The sequence below is a fragment of the Limanda limanda genome, chromosome 7 (genome assembly GCF_963576545.1).
Source record: "Limanda limanda chromosome 7, fLimLim1.1, whole genome shotgun sequence".
Lineage (NCBI taxonomy): Eukaryota > Metazoa > Chordata > Actinopteri > Pleuronectiformes > Pleuronectidae > Limanda > Limanda limanda.
The window spans coordinates 3,758,955-3,784,938 of NC_083642.1; the positions used below are offsets into that span (position 1 = coordinate 3,758,955).

At 45.0% G+C, this 25,984-nt stretch overlaps 1 protein-coding gene across 2 annotated transcripts; it reads right to left on the reverse strand.

Annotated features, from left to right (window-relative positions):
• Window positions 1–143: 143 nt before the first annotated feature.
• Window positions 144–22,515, reverse strand: slc6a8 (solute carrier family 6 member 8). 2 transcript variants are annotated; one of them, XM_061074390.1, is made up of 14 exons: window positions 22,365–22,440; window positions 22,188–22,334; window positions 12,172–12,303; window positions 10,666–10,933; window positions 8,505–8,637; window positions 3,656–3,790; window positions 3,431–3,534; window positions 3,223–3,347; window positions 1,850–1,962; window positions 1,612–1,746; window positions 1,229–1,331; window positions 732–832; window positions 474–644; window positions 144–278 (listed from the first exon to the last, which is right to left on the reverse strand). In XM_061074390.1, exons 1-14 carry the CDS (start codon window positions 22,438–22,440, stop codon window positions 144–146), a joined length of 1,878 nt encoding a protein of 625 aa, XP_060930373.1. The 2 variants fall into 2 exon arrangements, with proteins under 2 accessions (XP_060930373.1, XP_060930372.1); XM_061074389.1 differs by having other exon boundaries at window positions 22,188–22,515.
• Window positions 22,516–25,984: the final 3,469 nt, after the last annotated feature.

Sequence of the window (25,984 nt, forward strand, 5' to 3'; positions counted from 1 at the left end):
TCAGTAAGAAGATCTTTTCTTTGAGGGACAGATTTTGTTCCTCTCGAGAAGCAGATGAAGCTCTGATCAGCTGATGGATCTCTGAGGTCGAGGTGCTCGGTGGGATGGATGGAGATGGAGCTCTGTGATTGGTGGAGCCCAGACTACATGACGCTCTCAAAGATGATGACCTTGTTGTCGTCGGTGCCGGATGAGATCAGCGTCAGGTCTCTGACGTCGGGGGCCATATACTCCAGGTGATGGGCCCCCCACACCGGAGTGGTCAGGTGGGCCCAGCGCTGCAACACAGCAAGAAACATCACAGGTCATGTGACGTCAGCTCAGAGGCTCCGATTGGTTAAAGAGTAACAATCTGTTTCTTCACAAATCATTTACCACGTTTCTCATGCAGTAAAACTTTAAACCTCAGGAATGTGTTGCCTGGAAACCACTGAACATCAACTTCTACTGGACTGACCAACTTTGAGATGTACCTCTTTGAATGTTCCCTTGGCTCTGAACAGTTTGTAGAGAACACTGACGGGGATGCAGAGCATGGAGGACAAAGCCATACACCAGCCAATCACCTCGCCCCACCACGGGTACACGTACACGTTGTTGTAGGTCAGAGGTTTGTAGTTGAACAGGTGGAAAATGAAGATAGCCTAAAGACAACAGGATGGAAAACATTTACAAATAGGATTTTTTATTATGGAAAAGAGAAATCAGTGTTTTCTAGGGTTCAGTCTCACCAGGCAGACACATGGAGTGATGAAGGACCAGCACCACTTCATCCAGGGGAAAGGACGGTAGCCAATCATACGAGCCACATCGTCCATGAAGCGGTCAGCACCTGCGACACAATCAATCAACAAAGTCCTGACTGAACCGTCTGATACAGAAGCACAATGTTCATGCGCTGCAGAAACAAACACATGAACAGATATAATATATATATATATATATATATAAACATAGATCTCTGCTCCTCTCTCTGACTACAACGCACGTTACCAACACGTTTGACAACTTTTTTCACAGAACGGAATAAACTATGAGCTCATGTTAACCACGAGGATCATTTTTACATTAACAGACTAAACTTTGACCTTCACATCATGTTACATAATTATTCCTGCGCTTATTTTAGGATCACATACTTAACTGACACAGTATACTTCACTGGCTGTGTATGTGTGTGTGTGTGTGTGTGTGTGTGTGTGTGTGTGTGTGTGTGTGTGGGTCCTACCGTAGACCCAGGCAACTATTATGCATTCCCAGAATGCTTGCCACAACAGAGTCATTCCACTGGCCGAATAGTAGTCAAACAACTGGAAGACGTACATCCCTCCCTGCAGGACGACAGATAAAGACCCAGTTTTTAAATTTGCGTTCACACGTACTCGTCCTCCAGAGAAACTGCAGTGCAGGTCTGAAAGCAGCTTTTGTAGTTGTCCTAATCGTACACCAGAGTTTATCTCCAATATTCAGCAGGAAACTTAGAAAACATAAATAATTCTACACAGAGCCAAACTGAGTTAATCAACACGTGTGGCTGCAGGTGGCGCTGTTTCTCAGTAACAGCTGCTTAGTGTTTTGCGTGAACTAAAATCCAGAGAGTCTGTAACATACCTGCGTCACCATGGAGAGATCAATAATGAAGCACAGTAAACAGCATATCGCCACGGAGATCTCCCTTTTGTATCGATGGTTGTATTGTGGGAGCAGATCCAGGATTCCAGTCACAAAACCCTCAACGCCGACGAACTGGAGACAGAGACACTGAGTCAATATTCACTAACTCATTGAAGAGAAAGTCACAAGTTACAGCAGCTGAATGTTGCAGAAGTGAGATGAAGCAGTGGCTCACCTGACTGTCCAGCCCCAGCAGCAGCAGCATGAAGAAGAAGAGCGCCGCCCACAGCGGAGCCACCGGCATCAGACTCACGGCCTTCGGATACGCAATGAACGCCAGACCTGGACCTGAAGCACACGTTAAGAGGTTAAACACCTTTAAACCTGGACTTGACTGACATGTATCTCATCCAATCAGCTGTGAGCTTCGCCAATTTCACACAAACCACATTTACAGTTTGGTTTGGACACAGTTAGAGTGTCGACGGGTTTCCTGAGCAGAGCCTCATGAAATAAAGATGAGTCACATGTCGTGAGGTGAAAGGGCCTGGTTCACTAATCCCACAGTTAATACTGCACACACACACACTCACACACACACACACACACATACAAGTACACACGCTGTGATGCTAATACTTTAAACCATTGTAAACGTGTCAGGCAGGCCTCAGGGTAAAGAGGATCTACTTTTGTTCTTTTTACAGCCAGATCAGAATAAAAAGATTCCTCACACACACACACACCACACACACACACACACACGCACAATATTCTAACTGTAATATTTCAGTATCATGTATATCATATATGTGAGAATCGTTGTGATCGGCCGAGAGGCGGTGGAGTCTCAGAAACAGATTTCAGTGAGTCTCTCAGACAGCTGCAGCCTCAGACCTTCTGTGGAGACACTAAATATAACCATGTGTGTGTGTGTGTGTGTGAGTGTGTGTGACTAGCCATCATGTGCTTCACTGCTAATAATAAATATACAGTTAGTTAAAGACTGTACCAAACAGAGCCACACACACAGACACACACACAGAGTCTTCATGTGAACGTCTCAGACTGCAGCATGTGAAGCTGGTTCCACCAACTGGTTGTAAAAGTGTTGTATTGAGATGCTTTATGTGAGGAGGCTTATAACAATCATAATATTAATAACAACTGTAATGATCATTATTATTATTATAATAATAATGATCCTGTAAAATGAGCCTTCAGTGAGTGATGAGCTGAACCTGCAGCTCCGACGTTCATCAGTGATCTGCTGTCAGAGGCTGAAAAGATGGACGATACATTTCCACTGAAGTATCTTAGATACAAACTCCATCTTGTGAGTCTGTGAGCCCAGTAGGTGTCAGCGAACCAAGAGGTCATCAGTGCAATTCTCTCTCTTTCCATGTGCCGACGTGTCCTCGGGCAAGATACTGAACCCAATACTGCTCCTGACGGCTGTGCTGATTGAGAAAGTGCTGCTCACAACTGTCTAACTGGCAAAACTGTTCTGTGAAGAGCTTTGAGTGTCATCAAGACTAGAACACCGTTGTGTGTGTGTGTGTGTGTGTGTGTGTGTGTGTGTGTGTGTGTGTGTGTGTGTGTGTTTACCTGACTCAGCGACCTGTGAGATGTCGACTCCCTGCTCATTGGCCATGAAGCCCAGAATAGAAAACACCACGAAACCAGCAAAGAAACTGGTTCCACTGTTGATCAGAGCCAAGACGAAGGCGTCTCTGCAGCAGACGAGAGACAAGCTCAATTAATCATCCTTTGCTTTGTGTGTGTGTGTGTCTCTGTGTGAGTGTGTGTGTCGTACTTGTAGCAGTCGTTGTTGAATCGGTTGTAGCTGCCCAGCGCTGTCAGAGCTCCCAGTCCGATGGCGTAGGAGAAGAAGATCTGAGTCCCGGCGTCTATCCACACCTACACAGAGGTCACAGGTCAGAGGTCACAGGTCAGAGGTCAGAGGTGTGATGCATTCACATCATTGGTTAACACGGAGATGTGGATCAGACAGGAGGTTTCTGTTCCACTAACATCTCACCTGAGCCTCCATCAGTTTGGACCAATCAGGTTTGATGTAGTACATGATGCCGTCGTAGGCTCCGGGCAGAGTGACCCCTCTGACCAGCAGGATGACGAGGACCACGTAGGGGAAGGTCGCTGTGACGTACACAATCTGAAACACACACACACACACACACGTTAGGACTGTTATTATGAACATTTGCATAGTACACACCTAACGGCTGGTCTGCCACGCCCCCTAACAAAGCCAGGTAAAGCGAGATTGGCAGCTGACTTTTCCTAAATGTGGCAGAAATATTTCACCAATCAAAACCAATCAGAACAGACTGGAATCTAGGGGGGGTCTAAGAGACAGGAGCTAAAACCAAGTGTTTGAGACAGAGGCTGAAAGGAGGAGCAGCAGCGATGGACAGACTGAGGAAAGTCCTGTGTTTTCTGAGCATTAACATTAAAAGGGATTCAAATTATCAACCTGAGAGCGAAACATGTCTCCTGTAAACTTTTCAAATGTCAAGTCATGAAGTGACTCACAAGACTCACAAGATCTGGTGCAGAAACAGATCAGTGTCCTACAACCTGGGATCAGTTTGGGTTCATGTTGAGCTGCAGCTGGAACTGATCGCGTGAATGATGCTTTAACCTAAAGAAAACAAATCGGAACTTGATCTGAGCAGACACACACACACACACACACACACACACACACACACACACACACACACACACACACACACACACACACACACACACACACACACACACACACACACACACACACACACACACACACACACACACACACACACACACACACACACACACACACACACCCCCCAGTAACTGTCTTTGTTTGATCAAATCAAATCAAATCTTATTGATACCAGTTTTCCCGGTAGAACTATTCATAATTTACTGAGAATTTCCCTGAATGAATGAAGGAATCACCTGTCAATAATCTTTCATTATACGTCTTAACATGCAAATAAAAGTTTTTCAGTGAACCGTGATATATTTATCCCCCCCTCTCCCTACCTCTCTCTCCCTCCCTCTCTCTCCCTCTCTTCCTCTGCTCTGACCTGACACTCATCTTTCAGCGTCCTGCTGATGAGCAGGCCTGTGAAGTGGTTGTGTTGAGAGCCGTGAAATCCTGTTCAGGACGAGTGAACGTCTCAAAATGCAGGACGGCTTCACTTTTTCCAAAAAATCAAGTTCCAATTTATTTTATGTGAGACGCAATTTGTTCGAACCTCCATGAAACACTGGACATGGGGTGCGTCCTCCGCTGCTAGCCCAGGTGGAGACCAGTTGGCCTGAAGGTTTGTGACTATTGAAGAGCAACACAACTCTGTACAAAGTGGACCAACATGTTCTGTTTGTAATGTTTCTACAGTGTAGAACTGGAACTGTCCTCCATCTCCATCAAAAAATAACGTCAGTAAAACCATCACCTGACTTACTTTAGGTCAAGGGTCATGCTGACAGTGAGCGCCCCCTGCTGAATCACGAGGCAAACTCCTTTAGACGCTCTGATCCACATCTAGACAAAATCTTTTAAGTAATTTCCTTTTGGAATTTTGACTTTTTGAATGAATGTTGGAATTTAAATTAAAAATTGACAGAACCATCCTGCAATGTTTGAAGATAAATAAAAAAAATCTGTCTGAGTAGTCATGATCGGAAGCTGAGACTGTCTCGTGATTGGTCAAGTATAAGAATGGTGGAGACCTTGATACCTTGGCTCCACCCCCCGATCTCTAATGCGCTGCTACTGACGCTGAAATCACAAGATGGCAGCGTTTGTATCTTTAGCTTCATTTTTGTCCAAAAGTAGGAAGTAGATACGTGTCATTGTCTTTATTTACACTCGTGTACAATGAGTTTTTTCGAGACTCTTAAAACATCATCTTCACATGTTTGAGGGTGTGTGTGTGTGTGTGTTTGTGTGTCTGTCTGGAAGGTCATGTGCAAGTGGAGGGGGCTGCAGGAAGGTAAAGCCAGAGTGGCGGCTGACTTTTCCTAAATGCGCTAAGAAATATTTCACCAATCAAAACCAATCAGGACAGACTGGAATATAGCACAAGTGGTTTGAGATCAGGTGCAGAAACAGATCCGTGTCCCACGACCTGGGATCAGTTTGGGTTCATGTTGAGCTGCAGCTGGAACTGATCGCGTGAATGATGCTTTAACCTGAGAGAAAACAAATCTGAGACTTGATCTGAGCAGATCCACGTTGTCAGTTATCTCAGCAGGACATGTAACGCTATCGCTGGAAATGTTGACAAGAACTGGAGGGGAATACTGATGTGGTCTATGAACACACACACACACACACACACACACACACACACACACACACACACACACACACACACACACACACACACACACACACACACACACACACACACACACACACACACACACACACACACACACACACACACACACACACACACACACACACACACACACAAACCCCAGTTACTGTCTTTGTATGATGCCAGTTTTCCCGGTAAAACTATTATTCATAAATTATTGACCATCTGTCAATAATCTTATATTATATGTCTTAACGTGCAAATAAAACTTTTACAGTGAACCCTGATATATTTCTCTCTCTCTCTCCCCCCACTACCTCCCTCTCTCCCTCCCTCCCTCTCTCTCCCTTTCCCTCTCTCTCCCTCTGCTCTGACCTGACACTCATCTTTCAGTCTCCTGCTGATGATCCACCCTGTGAAGTGTTTGTGTTGATACAGAGAGCCGTGAGACCAGACACACACACACACAGAGACACACACACAGACACACAGCTTGTGGGTCGTCCTCATATAAAGACATTTAAACATTATCTCTCCCTGTGCAGTTGTAGCTCGTATGAACTTGGTCACAGCTTCTTCACACCTGATTGTTTCTGAGTTCCTGGATCAACAGAAATTTCCAGTTAATTTCAGAAGTTCGCTGAGAATCAGTTATTTCATATTGTTAAACTGTGAATTAAAGTTCAACATAAATTCAGATTATAGTCCAGAGTAATAAATACATATCTTTAGCCACTGACAATAAAAAAATACAGTGTAGATAAAATTATTTATTAAATGGAAATGTATCTAGAGCCACAGATGAACTCAACCCAAGTAATTTAAACATTTGAGATAACAGCTTGTTTTATATTGCATATTGCATATTACATAATCATTACATCATCAGTATCACACAGTGTTACTCTGATAATAATATCATATAAAGATAGTTGTTATCACAGAGAGCACTCTGTACACTGTGAGTGTGTTGTATAAATCAGGATTGTGATGATGTCTCAGAAAATGTATTTGCTGTTCAATAACTTTTGAGTTTATAGACGTGTCCTCATTAGGCTAGCAACAGGCTAAAGGCTCGGGTGTCGTCTGTGTCAGTTATCAGTCTGTTTGGCTATGTTGTGTGTATTTGTGTTGCATGTATGTATGTCTGTATTGCCTGTATTATTGTTGTGTGTATTTGTATTTTGTGTGTAGTTGTTAAAATGATAAAGGTGTTTTCTTGTGGGTTATATATTCTGTAGTTGCAGTGCCGTGCGTTGCCACCAGGGGTTTGTAGCACATGCTCATAAGTATTTTCTCTGTGTCTCAGTCACGTCCCACTGCAGAGTCCAGCTGCCCCCCCCCCTTCCCCCGCAGGACAGCCAATCCCAGCCAGCCACCTCACAGCCCCCACCCCCACCTGTCGTCATAGTAACAATGAGCCTGCCATGTGACATCGGTGTGTACGAGTCTCATCGCAATGAGCCAATGGCCCACACACGCACACGTACACACACACACACACACACACACACACACACACACACACACACACACACACACACACACACACACACACACACACACACACACACACACACACACACACACACACACACACACACACACACACACACACACACACACACACACACACGCACACACAGTGAATCACGGCTCCACACTCTCTTCTCTTTACGATCAATTGAAGGTTGTAGTTTTAAAGGAACAGCTGCAAAATTCTGCTCATGAATGAATGCATGAGTTTTATTAATAAACTAAACACATAACTTAAAACATTCCCAGGTCAATTTTCTACATCATATACTTTAACTTAAAAAATGTGAAGTAGGTGTTTCTGTTTAATATACTTACTTTACCTTTACTTAAGAATGAGAATCCATAAAAAAATCAACATTGATATGTGATCTGACTTTTCTGTGTCACTGAAACGAGGAAGCTGATCATTCAGCTGTCAGGTGACCTCTGACCTTCAGGGGGGGGTTATGTAACTGTGACTGTAATGAAGCGCAGCAGTTAAACTGACAGTCTGTCATCTGTGCGCTGATTTTCTTTATATTGTTATTATTAATATTTGAGAATTGCAACAGCAAAATAACAAACCAAAAAAGGAAATACAGAGTAATAACATTTTATATTGTAATGATTAATAAAGTGGAACATTTTAGTATGTTTTTTATGTTTTCATCGTTTTTTTTATTTTAAGGCAAAGACAGCGAACAAAAAGAAAAGTGTCTCATCTAAAGAACATATCACATGTTTTTGGGGACTTATAAAAACAGCAGCATTGTAGGAACAGTCCTGCAAATCTTTACAAGTGGAACAGTGAGTTTAGACTTGACTCTATCGGCCCCGCCCCCTTTTTGGAGCGGCTTCTCAAAAGAAAATTCATTATTTTTTATCTAAAAAGTCATAGATGTGTGAAGCTGTTGGACTCAGACTGAAACTGCAGTTTTACAGTTTCAGTTAAAATGTCTGCTGTGCCATTTAAACACTTTTATTTATGAATATTTATTAAAATGATGATAAAAAAAAAGTTAGTGTTACCTTCCCGGTGGATTTGACTCCCTTCCAGACGCAGAAGTAAACGAGAACCCAGACGAACATCAGACACAGCATGAGCTCCCAGTGGAAGCTCCCAGGAACATCCAGACCCGGCGAGATGTTCAGCACCTTGTTCCTGCACAGAGACACGGGACGTTTTATCCACCTGAACATCACAGACCAACAAAGAGGAATTCTTCTTCTTCATATACTTTAGAAACATTATTCAGTTGTTCTGTGATTCTTCCTGCTGCGTTCAAACTGAAAACATCCAGATATTTGTGCCTCAGTGTTATTTAACCCTAACCCCGTCAGTGATTTAACTCTTTATAACATTAGCTCATGTTGTTGGTGACAAGACAGCCAGTTAGCTAGCAACAGGTAATGCTAGCTAGTGTTAGCCAACACAAGACATCACTTTTGATTCATGTTGTTTCAGCAGCTTCTGATGACGAATATCAACGATGATTAGAAAAATAATTTTCTCCTTCAGAGTTTGATCTCTGCACTGATGTTACAGATTTATGTCATAATTAGTTTAAGGTTTGTTTGACTCTTGGTATTTATCTTATTAAAGAATGTGTCCTTTCTAATTTCTGTTTTATTATTCCTTACTAATGTGTCAGAGGCGTCTGAGCTTTGTTATTTGTTTCTCAGTAAATCCCCAGAGAACTGTGAGTGTCAGCCGTCTGTCCTCGGTCCAGATGTGACGAGGACGGCTGAGCAGCTGGTTCTGGATTAATGTAGTTTGGTCATTGATTGGAGTCTGATATCAGTCTGCTTCATGTTACTTATCTCTAATGTTCTCTTGTAACCTTGTGAGGATATCGTGCCCGTTCACCTACTGGAGCTAAAATGATACAGACAACATTTATTGTTCGCCTGAAATCAAATTACAGAGGCACCAGCCTATGCCTGACATTTACAGCCCGTAGAGAACATTAACGTGGAGGTGACTGAACTGCAGGACAAATCATTCACATCTTAACTTGAATAATGAATGATGTGTACAAAACTTTTAAAATCTTATGTCAAATTATATTCATATTTTCTTGGAAAAATCTGCTCAATTTATATTGAAAAGTAAGAATACAGTTCATGTCTCAGAACTAAAACCTGTTGAAGAATATTAGAAAACCAAAGCCAGCGTGACCCAACATTAGGGTTGCAAAATTCCGGGAATTTTCAAAGTTGGAAACTTTCCATGGGAATTAACGGGAATTAACAGGAATTAACGGGAATGTACGGGAATGTACGGGAATTAACGGGAATTAATGGGAATAAACTGGAAATGTTGTGGTTAATTTACACTACTGTATTTAACTTGTCATATACAGACATAAATATAAACATTTTGTTGTGTCATAGGCTGATTTGAGCCCTGAGGAAACTTTGGGCACTTGACTATATGCTTCTGCATCTTTGTGTCATTCTTAACATAGGTCTATGCACAGTATTTTCAAATGTACACAGCCTTTCCTTCTACATTGGATGGGGTGAAATGTCTCCACACATGAGAGAGTGCACGTGGCATTGTTCTGTAGAATAAGATGAGAAAAAAGTTTGTAAAAAAACACTAATGCAATGCCAGAGATATAAATAGTTAGCCAAACAATTGGAATTGTCTCTACTCATATTTAACAATTGATGGATAAATTAATGGAAATAGGCTAGATGAACAGATGAACAATCCTCAATCAGCATGCTTATATATTTTCCCCAGTAATATCATGGAAACTTACCTGACTAGTCCTGCACACTACAGCAGGCCTCAATAGCCCTGCTGTAGAGTGAAGGATGCTGGGAATTATCTGTGCATGTGATGGAAGAATGCACAGTAGAAGTTTGAAATTCAACGTGCAGCGTGTGCTGCATTCCATACATCTTTAAAATAGAGTTTTGAATGATGTTTTTATTGCTCAGCGTTTAATTTGCATAGTTTTGTTTTTTTTTCAAAATTCCCAAAATTCCCGAGCTTAATATTCCCGTGGAAAGTTTCCGGAAAGTTTCCGGAAATTAACCGGAAACTTTCCGCCCCTTTGCAACCCTACCCAACATCACCATCAACAAGCCCCAGCTGAGGTCGCCTCAAGAAAAACTGAATCCATCAAACTGTCCCAGTGTCCCGATAGAACACAATCTAATGATCAGAACCAGAACTTACTCCCAGAACTCAATGACGGGCGACCGCGAGTTGGCCAGGTCGTCACAGGTCATGTTGTTGGCGATGGTGATGTTGGCGAGGCTGCTGTTTCTGCATTGCTGATGATGAAAGGCCTCGATGCAGCTGGGCGTGTTCCATACGTTGTCACAGGTGGACCACGGGAGGACGGAGTTAAAAGACTTTATCAGGTAGTAGAAGCCCCAGGTCAACACCATGATGTAGTAGGTGTTACAGAAAAACACGATGACCATGGAGGCGTAACCGAGACCTGAGGGAGAGGACGAAGACACGATATCAAGTCAGTCGCTTTCATGTGACGTAAAATGTGTAATGTGTCTAAACTCATTTACCATTTATACAAAGTATAGTTATAAAAGTTCTATCTTCTGCAGAGTATGTTCACAGTTTCCTTCCTAAAAACATGTTGATGAATTAATCAGTGAGACAGTTGTGTCTAGTTGTTCCACTTCCTGCTTGTGAACTGAGTCAAAACTGCAAATCTACATTTATGAGTGAGCATGAGGAGAAGGACCACGTGGTCCATCACTGCTGATTCACAGCCAAGACCAAAAACACTCATTCACACTTTACTGAACTTGACTTAACCACAAAGACAAACAAGGCCTCAAGTTCAAATGAATCTACATGTTCAAAAAGCTTCACTGACACAGAATCTACAAACAGAAGAAATGAACATACATGCATATATATATATATGTGTATATATATATATTAACACCTGATCTAAACCTGTCACATGACTTCATACTTGTGTGTGTTTATTCCATTCATAATACACTGATTCATATTTAACTCCCTGTGGGGACACTGCAGATGTGTGTTGACCGTGGGTGTAGTCGCGTGGGATCGTGAAGGTGGAACTGAGTCAACATCAACGCCACCGACACCAGCCGAGGTTCACAGAAGGTCATTCGCTCCTGTTACCATTGAACTGATAAATAGTTTGTAGGGCTAACAAAGATATAAAGAAATTACATGGTAAAGAAAGGTGTGCGAGAGTGTGAGTGTGAGTCTGACTCTGTGTGTGTGTGTGTGTGTGTGTGTGTGTGTGTGTGTGTTGCTGGTAGTTTTCCAGCCGTGTGTGTAGGCACGTAGAGCAGGATCACAGATTATCACCTTCAGATAAACCTCCACAGAAAAGCTGAATGTGTGTTTTCGGACGTGTCCAATCAAACTCAACTCAACTGCTTACTGCGTGGATTTGTGTCTGTTGCCATGGCAACGTGACCTCAGCAGGGATCTCGAGGGTCACGGTCACCTCCTCCGTGGACTGTCCAGCAGAGACGGACAGAGCCACAGGAAACATGACTCATTTAAAAGCCAAAATGAAACGTCCTGTTACCTCGATAGAATTTGAGATTTTGGTTCTAGTCTCACTATCTTAACGATGTAAGACTCAGTGGTGGACGGTAAGTGGGCGGAGCTTCCTGAAGTTTCCCAGTTATGTAAAGAGTTTTTAAGCGGTGAATTCTTGGCGTACTGCACCTTTAAAGAGCGGAGCGATGTTCCAGACATTGATGCTGCCGGCCTTCATGAACTGTCCCAGAGCGATCTCCAGGAAGAAGATGGGGATTCCACCGACAAAGACGATGAGCATGTACGGGATCAGGAAGACGCCTGCAGGACGAGACACATGATCAAACATGGACATCACTTCATCAAACACAATGTCATAACATCATCAAACATGACATCATGAAAAGAGTCCAGAAGGTTATTCTTCCAAACACACACACACACGTAGGGGTCATATCAGTTGTAGTTAAACAGTCTCAGTGACGTGTAGGACCGTGGACCGGTCGTCTCTCCTACGTTACAACTGTATGTAATTTGTTTCTCATGTGTTTTTCAGCAGCGTCACAACATCAAGCTTTTATGTAACTGAAGAGGAAGGAGGAGAATCTTCATCCCTACGTCCTCCTCATCCTTTTTCTCCTCCGTCATGACACTGCACCTCTGAGGGAACGAAGGACTTCTCCTCTCCTCATTCTCCTTCATATTTAATCCTGTCTCTCACCGAACGCAGTCGAGGATGTGATAGAAAAGAAAAGACGCTGACGAGCGACTGAGGTGAAACGAGAGAAACCACAACTCGCATACACTCTAGAAAAATATCTCTGTCACTGGAACTGTTACTGCAACTCCCTTTTACTGTACTTAGTTACTTTATGTGCTGGAAACACACTTAGATATTTATATATATGAGTAGAGAGGAAGCTTCTTTAACTGTCATATTGATCTGAACAGAAAATCAATAATAATTGAATTAAAGGTTCATTTCTTTTTGAATATGACAGTGGAGCTAAAGGAGTCATCTCTCTGCATGAGAGCTCAGTGTGTGTAATGGCAGCTGTTATATAACTGCCCCCCCACCTCACCCTCCTCCTTCTCACTCTCCCTCCCTCCCAGTATCATTCCAGTTTGATTCCATTCATACCAGTTCCCCGTAGCACTGTGACCCACTTACCCCCTTCTGTTTGTTTGTGTGTGCCTGTGTGTATGTGCCTGTGCCTGTGTGTGTGTGTGTGTGTGTGTGTGTGTGTGTGTGTGTGTGTGTGTTTGTCGATCACACCAATTAAAATACCAGGGAGAGGGTTTTCCTGATTGTTCATTCATGTCTCTCGTCTCAGTTCGTAGTAAAAGGAGACGAGTAATCATTCATTCATTCTTTCAAACAGCGCATCATAAAATAATCCTTCCACGTGATGAGACAGCAGCTACTCCTGAGTCACAGTAACTCACGTCTACACTTCAAACTATTATTTAAAATCCTCATGTGTCACAGTGATGACCCCCGACCCCTGAAATGATCAGCTGGTTCATGGATCCGTCTTTTGAGACCAAATCGAAACGCAGCATCTATGAGAGGATCCTCACATGTGACTCTCTCTCTCTGAGGTTTCTACCTTTTCTCCCAATGCTCTTGTATGTTTTTTGTAGTTTTCCTCTTGTTGAGGGTGAAGAACAGAGGATGCTGCACCTTGTTAAGATCTATGAGACAAATTGTGATTTGGAAATGTGGGAAGTTGTTATTGTCGACTAAATAACAACTGAATGACAGCACAGTCAATTAGCATTAGCACGTATTCTGGTGTGTTGGGCTAGCACGAAAACATGAGCTGCTGTTGAATCATGACTGGGGAAAAAGATGGGAGGTGGCAGGGCAGCTCAATAAGAATATTCACACACACACACACACACACACACACACACACACACACACACACACACACACACACACACACACACACACACACACACACACACACACACACACACACACACACACACACACACACACACACACACACACACACACACACACACACACACACACACACACACACAGTAATGCTGAACCAACTGTTCACGCCCCAAAACAGCAAGACTTCACTCCTGTGATATTAAAATCCACACAACTTTATTCACCATCAACACGTCAACATGAACATTGTGAACAGAACATCTGCACCTGATGGTTTCAAACCTGTTCAGCCTCCAGAGGAGATCCGAGCGAGTTTATGAGCCCTGAGTGTCGCCTCTCAGGCTGAGTATAGGCTGCAGTCTAAGAAGAGAACCTGTACGAATTTTACCAAAACTTGTTATTCACTCAGTTTATTTAAATGTGTCCTGAAGTTGTTGAATGTCACTCTGAAAACAGACGCCCCCTGCTGGTGGGGCCTGACTGGGGGAGATTGTTGTTTTCATGATTTAGTTTAAATTGATCTAAACTAAAAACCAAAAGAGTTTGAACATCTGTTGTTCTTGTAGAAAGTCGAGGCCTCTGTGTCTGTTTCAGCACATGTTCCATTAGTGATGATGTCCTTCCCTTTTGTTACGATAAGTGAAAGATGTGTTGATAATGTACGCTGATGCCAGTGAGTGGAAACCTTTGAGCTTAAGTTAAGATTCTGAAGGAAATGACAACACAGTAAGAAATACTACCAACAGAGGGACATTTGGACTACAGAGGTCAAAGGTTAAATTCATGACTGCGGCAGCACGTCATGAAAACGTCTTTAGTTTCAAAAATCTGTTCCAAACTACCGTAAAAATCTCATGTTAGTCTGTAGAGTTTAAGTCATCAGAACAGAACCAATGCCGCCAGAGGCCTCGGTCTGAGAATGTGAAGCATAACCATTGTAGCGGGTGAGGGGCGGAGCGTATTCCTGTCCTGGGGGGTGTCATCGAACATGCCCTGGGTGTGGTTCGTTTAGAGCTGAAAGCGCGACAGAGCTGCAGCTGCTGTTAGCCTGTTAAGCTGCAGCGCCACAGTTAGCTAGCTAAGCTGGCTAATCCGTGGTAAGTCACTGGGCTAAGTACTGACAGGCTGATAACAGGGCTAATGACGGAGCGGCAGCCTCATCATCATCAGCGCTGACTGACGTGTCCATCCCATCATGCACCCTGCAGGATGAATCCTAGTAACTGATCCTCTGACCCTTCCTGCAGCGCCGGCATCAAGTCACGTGGTAGATCTGTGTTCCCATCAGCCCCAGCTGGATGCCGTGTGGTGGCGGTGAGCGCTGCAGCCGCTCGCAGCGTCCTGATCGGTCGCTGTCACATTTGGCACGTGGTGACTCAGTCGGATCAGCTGACCACGGATTGGCCAGGACGCCGTCCTCCGCACCATCACCACCACAGCTGATGTTCATTCTCACTGAAATCTAAATGTCCCTAATTCTGCTTTCAGACAATCACTGATCTCTGTAGTTCCTCCATATTTTCTCCAGAGGAGGTGCATGTGTGAAGGCAAATGTTGAGGATATTTATACAGTTACACTATTATAATTGTACGATACTGTTGATTTCCTGCTGTTTCACATTAAGAGTATTTTACTGGCAGAACACGAGGGCACCATTATTCTGAAGCTGTGAGCTCAGCCTACTCCCTCTGAACAAAACCTTTACTCCTGAACTTCTTATCATTTTATGAATTCATTCACTTTTAAATTCTCTATTTAACTCTATAGTAGCTTCATAATTCTTGTGATTCTTTCACAACATTGTCTTTTTATTCTTCTGCTGCTCTGATGTTGAAATTGTCGGTCTCTCCTGTGAATCTGTCACAACCCTCGGTGCCAAACACTACGTTAGCAGAGTTTAGCTTCCAGGCTAACTCCTCCTGGCAGACTCCACCTGGACTGTCCAACATACCTGATTGGCTCAGCTGTGCTCAACATGATTCAGCAGCTCACTACATCATCGCTGTTTTTATCACAAGTCACATGTGATCTGAAGGTTTTTTAAACATAAGACACAACATGATGTTTATTGTTCTGATGATCTACGCTTGATGATGTAATTAACATAAAAGGATGAAAAAAGACGAGTGACTGAGAGAACGCCGTGTTTGTGATGAATGGTGTCTCACATGTTTCAGTGATGTAACAACATTCTGTGTGACCTTGTTCAAACACACATTGAATGCATTAGTATATCATATTGACTTTATATATATATATATAATTATTGATTTATTTTATATTTTACTCTCTGAATCTGTTTGATTCGAAGAGCAGATTCATTTTTTATTATTTAGCTGTGTCTGTTTTTCTTGTTTGCAGGAGCATGTTAGTCACACACACACACACACACACACACGCACACACGCACACACGCACACACGCACACACGCACACACGCACACACGCACACACGCACACACGCACACACGCACACACGCACACACGCACACACGCACACACGCACACACGCACACACGCACACGCACACGCACACGCACACGCACACGCACACTCCATCTCTCACATGAACTCGGGACGATCTCAGTGACACAAGTCAACAAGAAGAGCGCAAGACAGTAGAAGTCCCGTTAGTGACCATTGAACTGTCTCACTGATCCGGAAACAGAAGCTGCTAAAAGAGGAAACAGCTGCTGAGCACAGAGTTGATGATGACTTATCACTGACAAGCACTCAAGGATTCCTGAACGTTTCCGGAACTGACACAGACCTTTACAACTCTCTAATTAAACCAGTGTGACCTCTTTCATTCTCCTACAGGACTCAAATACTCAGGTATATTTTCCAAAATTAACAGAAACCCCTCACGACCTTTTGAAATTTCTTCAAGGTCCATTTGAACCAAGGTGACATCCTCAAGGAAGTCCAACACACTTGAAACACCTTAAGATAAATCTGGAACACCTTAAAAACACCTGGAAGACACGTGGAATTCCTTGGAACACACCTGGACACCTCAGAAGAGAGGAGAGGAGCAGTGAGGTCTTTCAACAGGATTAGAAGATTACTTCCTGTTAATCTGTGGTCCACGTGGTGAGAGGGATGATGATGTCACTCTTGGCAGCCAATCATCTCACTCACACACACAGACAGACACACAGAGCTCCTGTCATGAAACTATATATTTGTTGACCTTTGCCACCGACTCTAACAATAGCCCTGACCTTGACCCTTGACCATGAGCGACAGTTCATTACCATTGAGACGTACAGCAGAGCATGGACGCCTGAACTGACCAATGAGAGTGCGAGACACACGATCAGCTGTTTAAAAACATTTGAGGAACTCCTGGAACTTTCGAGGAAAACTTGAAACCATGGACCTCAGACATAAAGGAAGGGGGGGGGGCTGTAAAACACTGATGCCTCCTGACATTTAATGAGACATTTCCTTCCACCCTCGTCTTAAAATGTCAGAGTGCGTCCATGTGAGCAAACAGCAGGACAATGTCTGGAAGCTTCCCAGTGAGCAAGTGGACGTGTTGAGGTTTCTAACACGTGACGGACGTGAAACATGAAAAGCACGAATATCTCAGGACGAAAAACAAATCTTCTGCATTATGCAGGTGAGAGGTGGAGCAGTCACAGACAGGAAGTGACATACTAACTCTGTCGTGTAGATCACGTGATCATGTTCACATCAGCCCGACCTCGTTGTCAGCTCTTAACACCACAAACTCTTTGTCAGTGTCTTCTACGTGTATGACATTGTGTTTTCACCGGGAGATATTTCTCTTATTTGAGAAACCTGACCTGTAAGGTTTAGTGGTTATGAAGAGTGTCCTCACAAAGATACAAGAGTGTAGAAACAGAGGCATTGTCGCATGTAAAAATGTAAAAGATGACCACTGAGCCGCAGGTCATTTTATAATCTGTGTGTCTGTGTGTGTGTGTGGCCTGTCCTTGGAAGGGTACCTGCTGCAGTAAAACACACACACACACACACACACACACACACACACACACACACACACACACACACACACACACACACACACACACACACACACACACACACACACACACACACACACACACACACACACACACACACACACACACACACACACACACACACACACAAACACTTTCTGCAGGACGATAAATCTGAGCGATTCTTTGAGAGGAGGGAGGAAGAGGAGGGCAGAGAGAAAAGGGAGGGAGAGAAGAAGAGAGGACAACTGAAGGTTGAGTAGAACAGGTCAGAAGATTGTGAAGAAGGAAGGAGGGAAGAAAGTAATGAAAGAAGCAAGGAAGAAAAAAAGGCAGCAAGGAAGGATCCACAGAAGGAGAGAAGGAAGGGTGTTGCAGCAGAGGAATGTGAACTCTTCTTTGTGCGCATGTGTGTGCGTGTGTGTGTGTGTGTGTGTGTGTGTGTGTAGCAGCTACACCTTAGGTAAACGATGAACAACAACCCACTCTGACCTTCAGCATCAGTCTGTCACCGCCGTCTGAGCCGCGACCCACAAGAGGTCAAAGGTCACATGTCAGACATTAAACTCAGTATTTTTGTAATGAATGGTTGGTGAGTTCAAGGACACTTCGCCCTCCAGGACGTAAGAGTTCCCTGATGAAAAACAGCTCCATTAGATCTGCGCTCGGAGAATCAGCCACAAATTTGGAGGATGTTTTAGACGCTCACTCCTCAGACGTGACCCTGAACATGTGATCTGATCCGTCTTATCTCAGTGCAGCTGTAAACCTGCCACGCCTGGAACCTCCTCAAGGACCCAAACACTGCTGTACACCCCTCCTCCCCGTGACCCCTCGGAAATCTTCAAGGACCAATAACAAATAACCACAAACAGTGTCTGGTGGAAAGGGAAGCAACGATCAAGTTAGTATTCAGGAGCTTCTTATATAGCAGAACGCTAAATCACAACATACATTATATCAAAGCTCGTTAGGTCGAGTCCTTCAGGAAGGAACCTCTAGAATCTGACTCCTTCTTCTGGTCGTGAAGCATATGTAAAATGAAAAGTATTGGCGGGGGTACAAAACCTCGTGGAAGTCCCAGATTAACTTTTGTGTGCATGGAAGAGTCTTTGTTAACAATAATAAATTGCGATCTATCAGTAAGACATAAACCAGCCTAGTGCAGTTCCTTTAATCCCCACATCTCTAGGGATGTAACAGAAAGACTGGAAAGATAAGTGTTGAGAACCGAGCTGCACCTCCATCGCTGAGAAGTTCATGTTGAGTTAAGCTGTGGATCTACTGAGTGAAGCTGTGGATCTACTGAGTAAAGCTGTGGATCTACAGAGCGAAGCTGTGGATCTACAGAGCGAAGCTGTGGATCTGCTGAGCGAAGCTGTGGATCTACAGAGCGAAGCTGTGGATCTACCGAGTGAAGCTGTGGATCTGCCGAGTGAAGCTGTGGATCTACCGAGTGAAGCTGTGGATCTACTGAGTGAAGCTGTGGATCTACCGAAGCTGTGGATCTACCGAGTGAAGCTGTGGATCTACTGAGCGAAGCTGTGGATCTACCGAGTGAAGCTGTGGATCTACTGAGCGAAGCTGTGGATCTACCGAGTGAAGCTGTGGATCTACCGAGTGAAGCTGTGGATCTACTGAGCGAAGCTGTGGATCTACTGAGTGAAGCTGTGGATCTACTGAGCGAAGCTGTGGATCTACCGAGCGAAGCTGTGGATCTACCGAGTGAAGCTGTGGATCTGCTGAGTGAAGCTGTGGATCTACCGAGCGAAGCTGTGGATCTACCGAGTGAAGCTGTGGATCTACTGAGTGAAGCTTTGGATCTACCGAGGGAAGCTGTGGATCAACTGAGTGAAGCTGTGAATCTACTGAGTGAAGCTGTGGATCTACCGAGGGAAGCTGTGGATCTACCGAGGGAAGCTGTGGATCAACTGAGTGAAGCTGTGAATCTACTGAGTGAAGCTGTGGATCAACTGAGCTGTGGATCTACCGAGTGAAGCTGTGGATCTACCGAGTGAAGCTGTGGATCTACCGAGTGAAGCTGTGGATCTGCCGAGTGAAGCTGTGGATCTGCCGAGTGAAGCTGTGGATCTGCCGAGCGAAGCTGTGGATCTACCGAGTGAAGCTGTGGATCTACCGAGCGAAGCTGTGGATCAACTGAGCTGTGGATCAACTGAGCTGTGGATCTACTGAGTGAAGCTGTGGATCTACTGAGCGAAGCTGTGGATCTACTGAGCTGTGGATCTACTGAGTGCAGCTGTGGATCTACTGAGTGAAGCTGTGGATCTACCGAGTGAAGCTGTGAATCTACTGAGTGAAGCTGTGGATCAACTGAGCTGTGGATCTACCGAGTGAAGCTGTGGATCTACCGAGTGAAGCTGTGGATCTACTGAGTGAAGCTGTGGATCTGCCGAGCGAAGCTGTGGATCTACCGAGCGAAGCTGTGGATCTGCCGAGCGAAGCTGTGGATCTACCGAGCGAAGCTGTGGATCTACCGAGCGAAGCTGTGGATCTACCGAGCGAAGCTGTGGATCTACCGAGCGAAGCTGTGGATCAACTGAGCTGTGGATCTACTGAGTGAAGCTGTGGATCTACTGAGCGAAGCTGTGGATCTACTTAGCTGTGGATCTACTGAGTGCAGCTGTGGATCTACTGAGTGAAGCTGTGGATCTACCGAGTGAAGCTGTGGATCTACTGAGCTGTGGATCTACCGAGTGAAGCTGTGGATCTACTGAGTGAAGCTGTGGATCAACTGAGCTGTGGATCTACTGAGTGAAGCTGTGGATCTACTGAGCTGTGGATCTACTGAGTGCAGCTGTGGATCTACTGAGTGAAGCTGTGGATCTACCGAGTGAAGCTGTGGATCTACTGAGCTGTGGATCTACCGAGTGAAGCTGTGGATCTACTGAGTGAAGCTGTGGATCAACTGAGCTGTGGATCTACTGAGTGAAGCTGTGGATCAACTGAGCTGTGGATCTACTGAGTGAAGCTGTGGATTTACTGAGTGAAGCTGTGGATTTACTGAGCTGTGGATCTACCGAGTGAAGCTGTGGATCTACCGAGTGAAGCTGTGGATCAACCGAGTGAAGCTGTGGATCTACTGAGTGAAGCTGCCACACAGCGACGCCACCTTCAGGCTTTAAATTAAAACAGCTGAATGTTCCTTTAAAGAGAGTTTGGCTTCAGGTCGTATCTGATAAATCCGGTGTGAAGGAGGCGACCTTTACAGACAGGACAGCAGAGTCCAGCTCCAAGAACCTTTTCACTTGTGATTTAACACTAGTCACCTCCTCCTCTCTGTGTGAACATGCAGACCTTTCCCTCGCCTCCTCCTCCCCCCCCTGCTGTCCAGCTCAAACTGGCTGACTGTGTGAACGAGACCTTTTCAGGTGAGGAGTAACATCTTTTCTTTTCTCTCGCAGCAGTTTGTCTCCGCTGGTGAAGTTTAGTTTGGAAGGAGAAGGAGGAATGATGAAGGCTCCTGCTGGGACTCCTCCTCTGCTCCGAGTGATTCACACAATCCAACTTGTGTCTTTACTCCAAGAAAACTTCAGAAGATAAAAAACCGACTCTTCACAGGTCGTCTTCAAATGACCCGCAGGCCAAGAACCCAAAGAGCTTCGGCTTTACAGAAACCTCACTGGAGAAGCTGACACCATATTGTGACATTTTTTCAAGAACCTGTCTGTTATTCTTTTGGATCAGTGGAAATATTATGTAATTTATCTGTTGTGTTTCTTCACTTTTTCTATTTGAGTTTGTTCTCATCCTCATACATCGGACTTTTATTCTGAAGGATTTTACAGAGGATTTGTTCAAACATGGTCAACATAGATTTTAATTGTGATTTTTGACACACACACACACACCTGCTGCTGTCACTCTGATTGATAGCCACACTGATACTGAACTAAGCTCCGCCCCTGTCCAAGCCCCGCCCACTATGTTTAAAGCCACACACCCTCTACCTTCTGCCAAGCTGGTGTGAGGGATTATGGGAAACGAGGCTGACCCTGTGGAGCTGGGACAGAATCCAGATTCCTGCTTTCACGATTAATTGATGATCAGAACAGCTGCTGATTCATATCCGTCAATCACTGAATCAATTGTTGCAGATCAGATGTGAACGACTAAAACTTCTTCAACCACGGGAAAGTCTAAAGTCTGTTTTTTAAAAAGACAAACTGGTTTTAACGTACGTTTTGTGAGCGATAAACACACTGATGAACAAACCAATCAGAAGCTGGCTTGGTGAAGGGGCGGAGCTTGAGGTTTGTGTGTTTGTGTGTGTATTGGGCCTCACCTCCTCCGTTCTTGTAGCACAGGTACGGGAACCTCCACACGTTGCCGAGACCCACAGCGAATCCCACGCAGGACATGATGAAGTCCATCTGCCGGGTCCATGTCTCACGCTCAGGGTATCCCGGCTGAGGCCTCGTGACCACGCCCCCTTTCTTGTCCAGACCAACACAAGCTCCACCGCCACCTTCTCCAGAACCTTCCACGAGGCTGACGTTAGCAGCTGCCGCAGGAGGGTGACTGCCACCATTGGACATAAGAAGGGGGCTCTTTTTGGTCTCCTCCAGGAGGACCAGCGAGCAGGAGGAGGCTGGAAGGGTCTGCTTCTCCATCCCTCAGAGCAGGAACCAGTTAGGAACCAGGCAGGAACCAGGCAGGAACCAGGCAGGAACCAGGCAGGAACCAGACTGCAAACCAGACTGCAAACCAGACTGCAAACCAGACTGCAAACCAGGCAGGAACTAGGCAACAACCAGGCAGGACTTACTCAGGAACCAGGACACAAACTAGTCCACCAACCAGGAAGGAACCGAGAGGAACCAGGTGTCAGGGGGTTTGTGTGTACACTTGATTCCCTTGAACTCCTGTGATGTTCTGTCCTGTGAAGGAGCAGTCCACAGAAACACCTCGGCTCCTCTCAGCTGGTTTAATCCTGGTGGATCTTCGCTGGTCTCCTCAGTGAAGGATCACTTTGATTCTTCTTTCAGTCCCAGTTTCAAACCAGAGAAGAACCTGCTTCACTTTCCCTCAGTTCTTCTGTTTGAATGTAAATTCAGTTTGGTCAGAGTGTCTGCTGCACTGGTGATATGAGTAATATCAAGTGGAGCCCGAGTCTGATGCCTTATTGATCGATTCTTCGGATTCAAAGTAGAAAAACACAAAATCAAAGGTTCTCACAGTAGAGACGAAGGTTTCTTTCCCTCTCGCAGGTGAAATCACAGAATAAAAGGTTGAAAATAAAGAGAAGGGCTGTTACACCGACACTTACGCGACGACCTTCAAAAACAATCCACGAAACACTTGAATGTGAGTCTGAAGAATCGCATCAGAACAGAGAGTCACGGAGGAGACAGCGGCCGGAGGGACGGAGACACGGAGAGGACACCGTCCTGCTACTCACTGCGAGCGGCTTCAGTCCCGGCGGAGGGCGGCGGGCGGGCGGTGCAGGCGGTGGAGGAATGGAGGCGACCCCATCCGAGGAGGAGGAATGAGATGAAGAAGGAGATGAAGAGGCAGGAGGAGGTGAAGACGTGGTGGGGGGGGGGGCAGCTGAACGGTCCGACGGGAAGATAACGGGACGTTTAAAATCTGCAGCTGCGTCCCTGAGAGCCGCGACTTAAAAGGAGAGCGTCCAGTGACGTCACAGGCCCCGCCCACACCCTCCACTTCAACCTCCTCACCCACCCGCTCTCTCTCTCTCCCTCTCTCTTTCTGTCTTCTCTCTCTCTCTCTCTCTCTCTCTCTCTCTCTCTCTCTCTCTCTCTCTCTCTCTCTCTCTCTCTCCCTCTCTCTCTCTCACCCAACCACTCTCTCTCTCCCTCTCTCTCTCTCCCACTCCCTCTCTCTCTCTCACCCACCAGCTCTCTCTCTCTCTCTCTCTCTCTCTCTCTCTCTCTCTCTCTCTCTCTCTCTCTCTCTATCTCTCTCTCTCTCTCTCTCTCTCTCTCTCTCTCTCTCTCTATCTCTCTCTCTCTCTCCTCACCCACCCTCTCTCCCTCTCTCTCTCTCTCTCTCTCTCTCTCTCTCTCTCTCTCTCTCTCTCTCTCTCTCCCTCCCTCTGTCACCCACCCTCTCTCTCTCTCTCTCTCTCTCCTCACCCAATCTCTATCTCTCCCTCTTTACCTCTCCACCTCTCTCCTCTCTCTCTCTCTCTCTCTCTCTCTCTCTCTCGCTGTGTATCTCCCTCTCTCCCTCTACCGCTCTCTCTCCCTCTCTCTCTCCTCACCCACCGTCTCTCTCTCTCTCTCTCTCTCTCTCTCTCTCTCTCTCTCTCTCTCTCTTCACCCACTCTCTCTCACCTAATCTCCCTCTCTCTTTATGCTTCAACCTCTCTCTCTTTACCTCCTCACCCACTCTATCTCTCTCTATCCTAAACATCTCTCTATCTACACAGCCCGTCTCTCTCTCTCTCCCTCTTCACCCTCTCTCTCTCTCTCTCAAGCCTTCAACCTCTCTCTTCTCTAACCCTCTCTATCTACACAGCCTCTCTCTCTCTCTACCTCCTCGCCCAGTCTATCTCTCTCTCCATCCTTCAACCTCCATCCCTCCACTCTTCCTCCCTCCTATCCACCTCTTTCAGGAGTATTGTGTTCCTCCGTAAGAAGAAACGGCTTCATGTTGATGTGTCACGACATGTTGATCTTTGTCCCGTCTCTTCGACGAAGAGAAAAACAAGTTTACAGACTCTTTACGACTTGGACGAAGATTTCCCCTCAGACACACTGAACCTGATATGAGGACGTGTACGTGTCACATGTCACGATGGAGCACACGGAAGATTGCCCTGTCTACGACTCCATCAGTCGACTTCTTATCATGTGACTGATAAAACCTTTGAAATCACCGGCACAAGAGTTTGTTGGTTTGTTGAACTCCGATGAATGTGAAGAAGTCCGAGAGACAATATTCTCCAGTTTCCTGTTGAAGTGAACATCAGGACACAAGTTCAGCAAAGTCTCTGAAGACGTCTGAGATGCACGTGTCCAGCAGCACAGTGGAACCAGCAGGATGTGTCCTGGAGTCTTGGACGATGCTTGGAGTTATTAGCTGGTATATATAGAGTCCTCCTTGACTTTATTTTGTGCTACCAGCTACTTCCTGGAAACTAAAAGGAGTCATGACCTCCAGTCAATACCTGTTATTATGTGGATGGTGCTGACTATTACCTGTGGAGGGAGGGTGTGACTAACAACTGCAGGGTTGTGCAGAGATGAAGATTCTTTCTTCATTGAATTTGTGAAACTTGTGATTTGAATTCCTCCTGATTTGAGATTATTTTAATCTCTGATAATTCACCTGTTGTTTATTTATGTTGTTTCTCTTCTTCGTTGAGCCTCAGGATGGAGACTTGTACTAAAACAGTGTCTGTCGCCTCCTGGTGGCTACTAAATAAAATTACAACCAATATTTCATCTTTTTTTACCTGAATAAAAAACAATTCTTCACTGAAATAATAATAAATCGATTGAGGAATCAATTAAAAAAACGGTCAAAACTAAAATAAACCTGTGAACCCAAATTCAGAGAGTTACACAATAAAAGAAAGAAAATTCCTGCAGTTTCTCTTCATGTTCTTGAGTCGTCAGATGATGAGTCTTCATGTGATTTCTGACGTCAGAACTTGTTGAGCCTTCAGGGCCACCGTAGTGTGAGGGAAAAAAACTGTCAGTTTATGTTTTTAATCAGTTTAATGTTTTTAGGGAACTGATGAAACACTAATAATAATAAAAAAGGAACTGCATCAAGATAAATAACAGTTTACAACTTTTCTTTCAGATCCACTCATCCTCTCAGGATCCTCTCTCCTTTCCTGTACACCTGAACGACAGATACAGGAGGAGAGTGAGAGAGAGAGAGAGAGAGAGAGAGAGAGAGAGAGAGAGAGAGGGAGAGAGAGAGAGAGAGAGAGAGAGAGCGCGAGAGAGCTACTTAGCATCACGCTAGCTTCTCAGAGGCCCGAAGGTACATTTGCTATGTGACAGATCTGTTTGTCGTCAAAGTGGAGACAGACCACCACAGTTCAGCCTCGAGAGGCTCTGGACAAACTTGACCAACCCTCTGGACTCTCGCGCCATAATGAAT

Coding starts and splice junctions, on each gene's coding strand:
- slc6a8 (XM_061074389.1), bottom strand. CDS start 22,515: ATGGAGAAGCAGACCCTTCCAGCCTCCTCCTGCTCGCTGGTCCTCCTG. Junction 10,934..12,171: donor CATCGCTCCGCTCTTTAAAG/GTGCAGTACGCC, acceptor CCTCTCCCTCAG/GTCTCGGTTACGCCTCCATG. Junction 3,348..3,430: donor TTCAACAACGACTGCTACAA/GTACGACACACA, acceptor CGTCTGCTGCAG/AGACGCCTTCGTCTTGGCTC.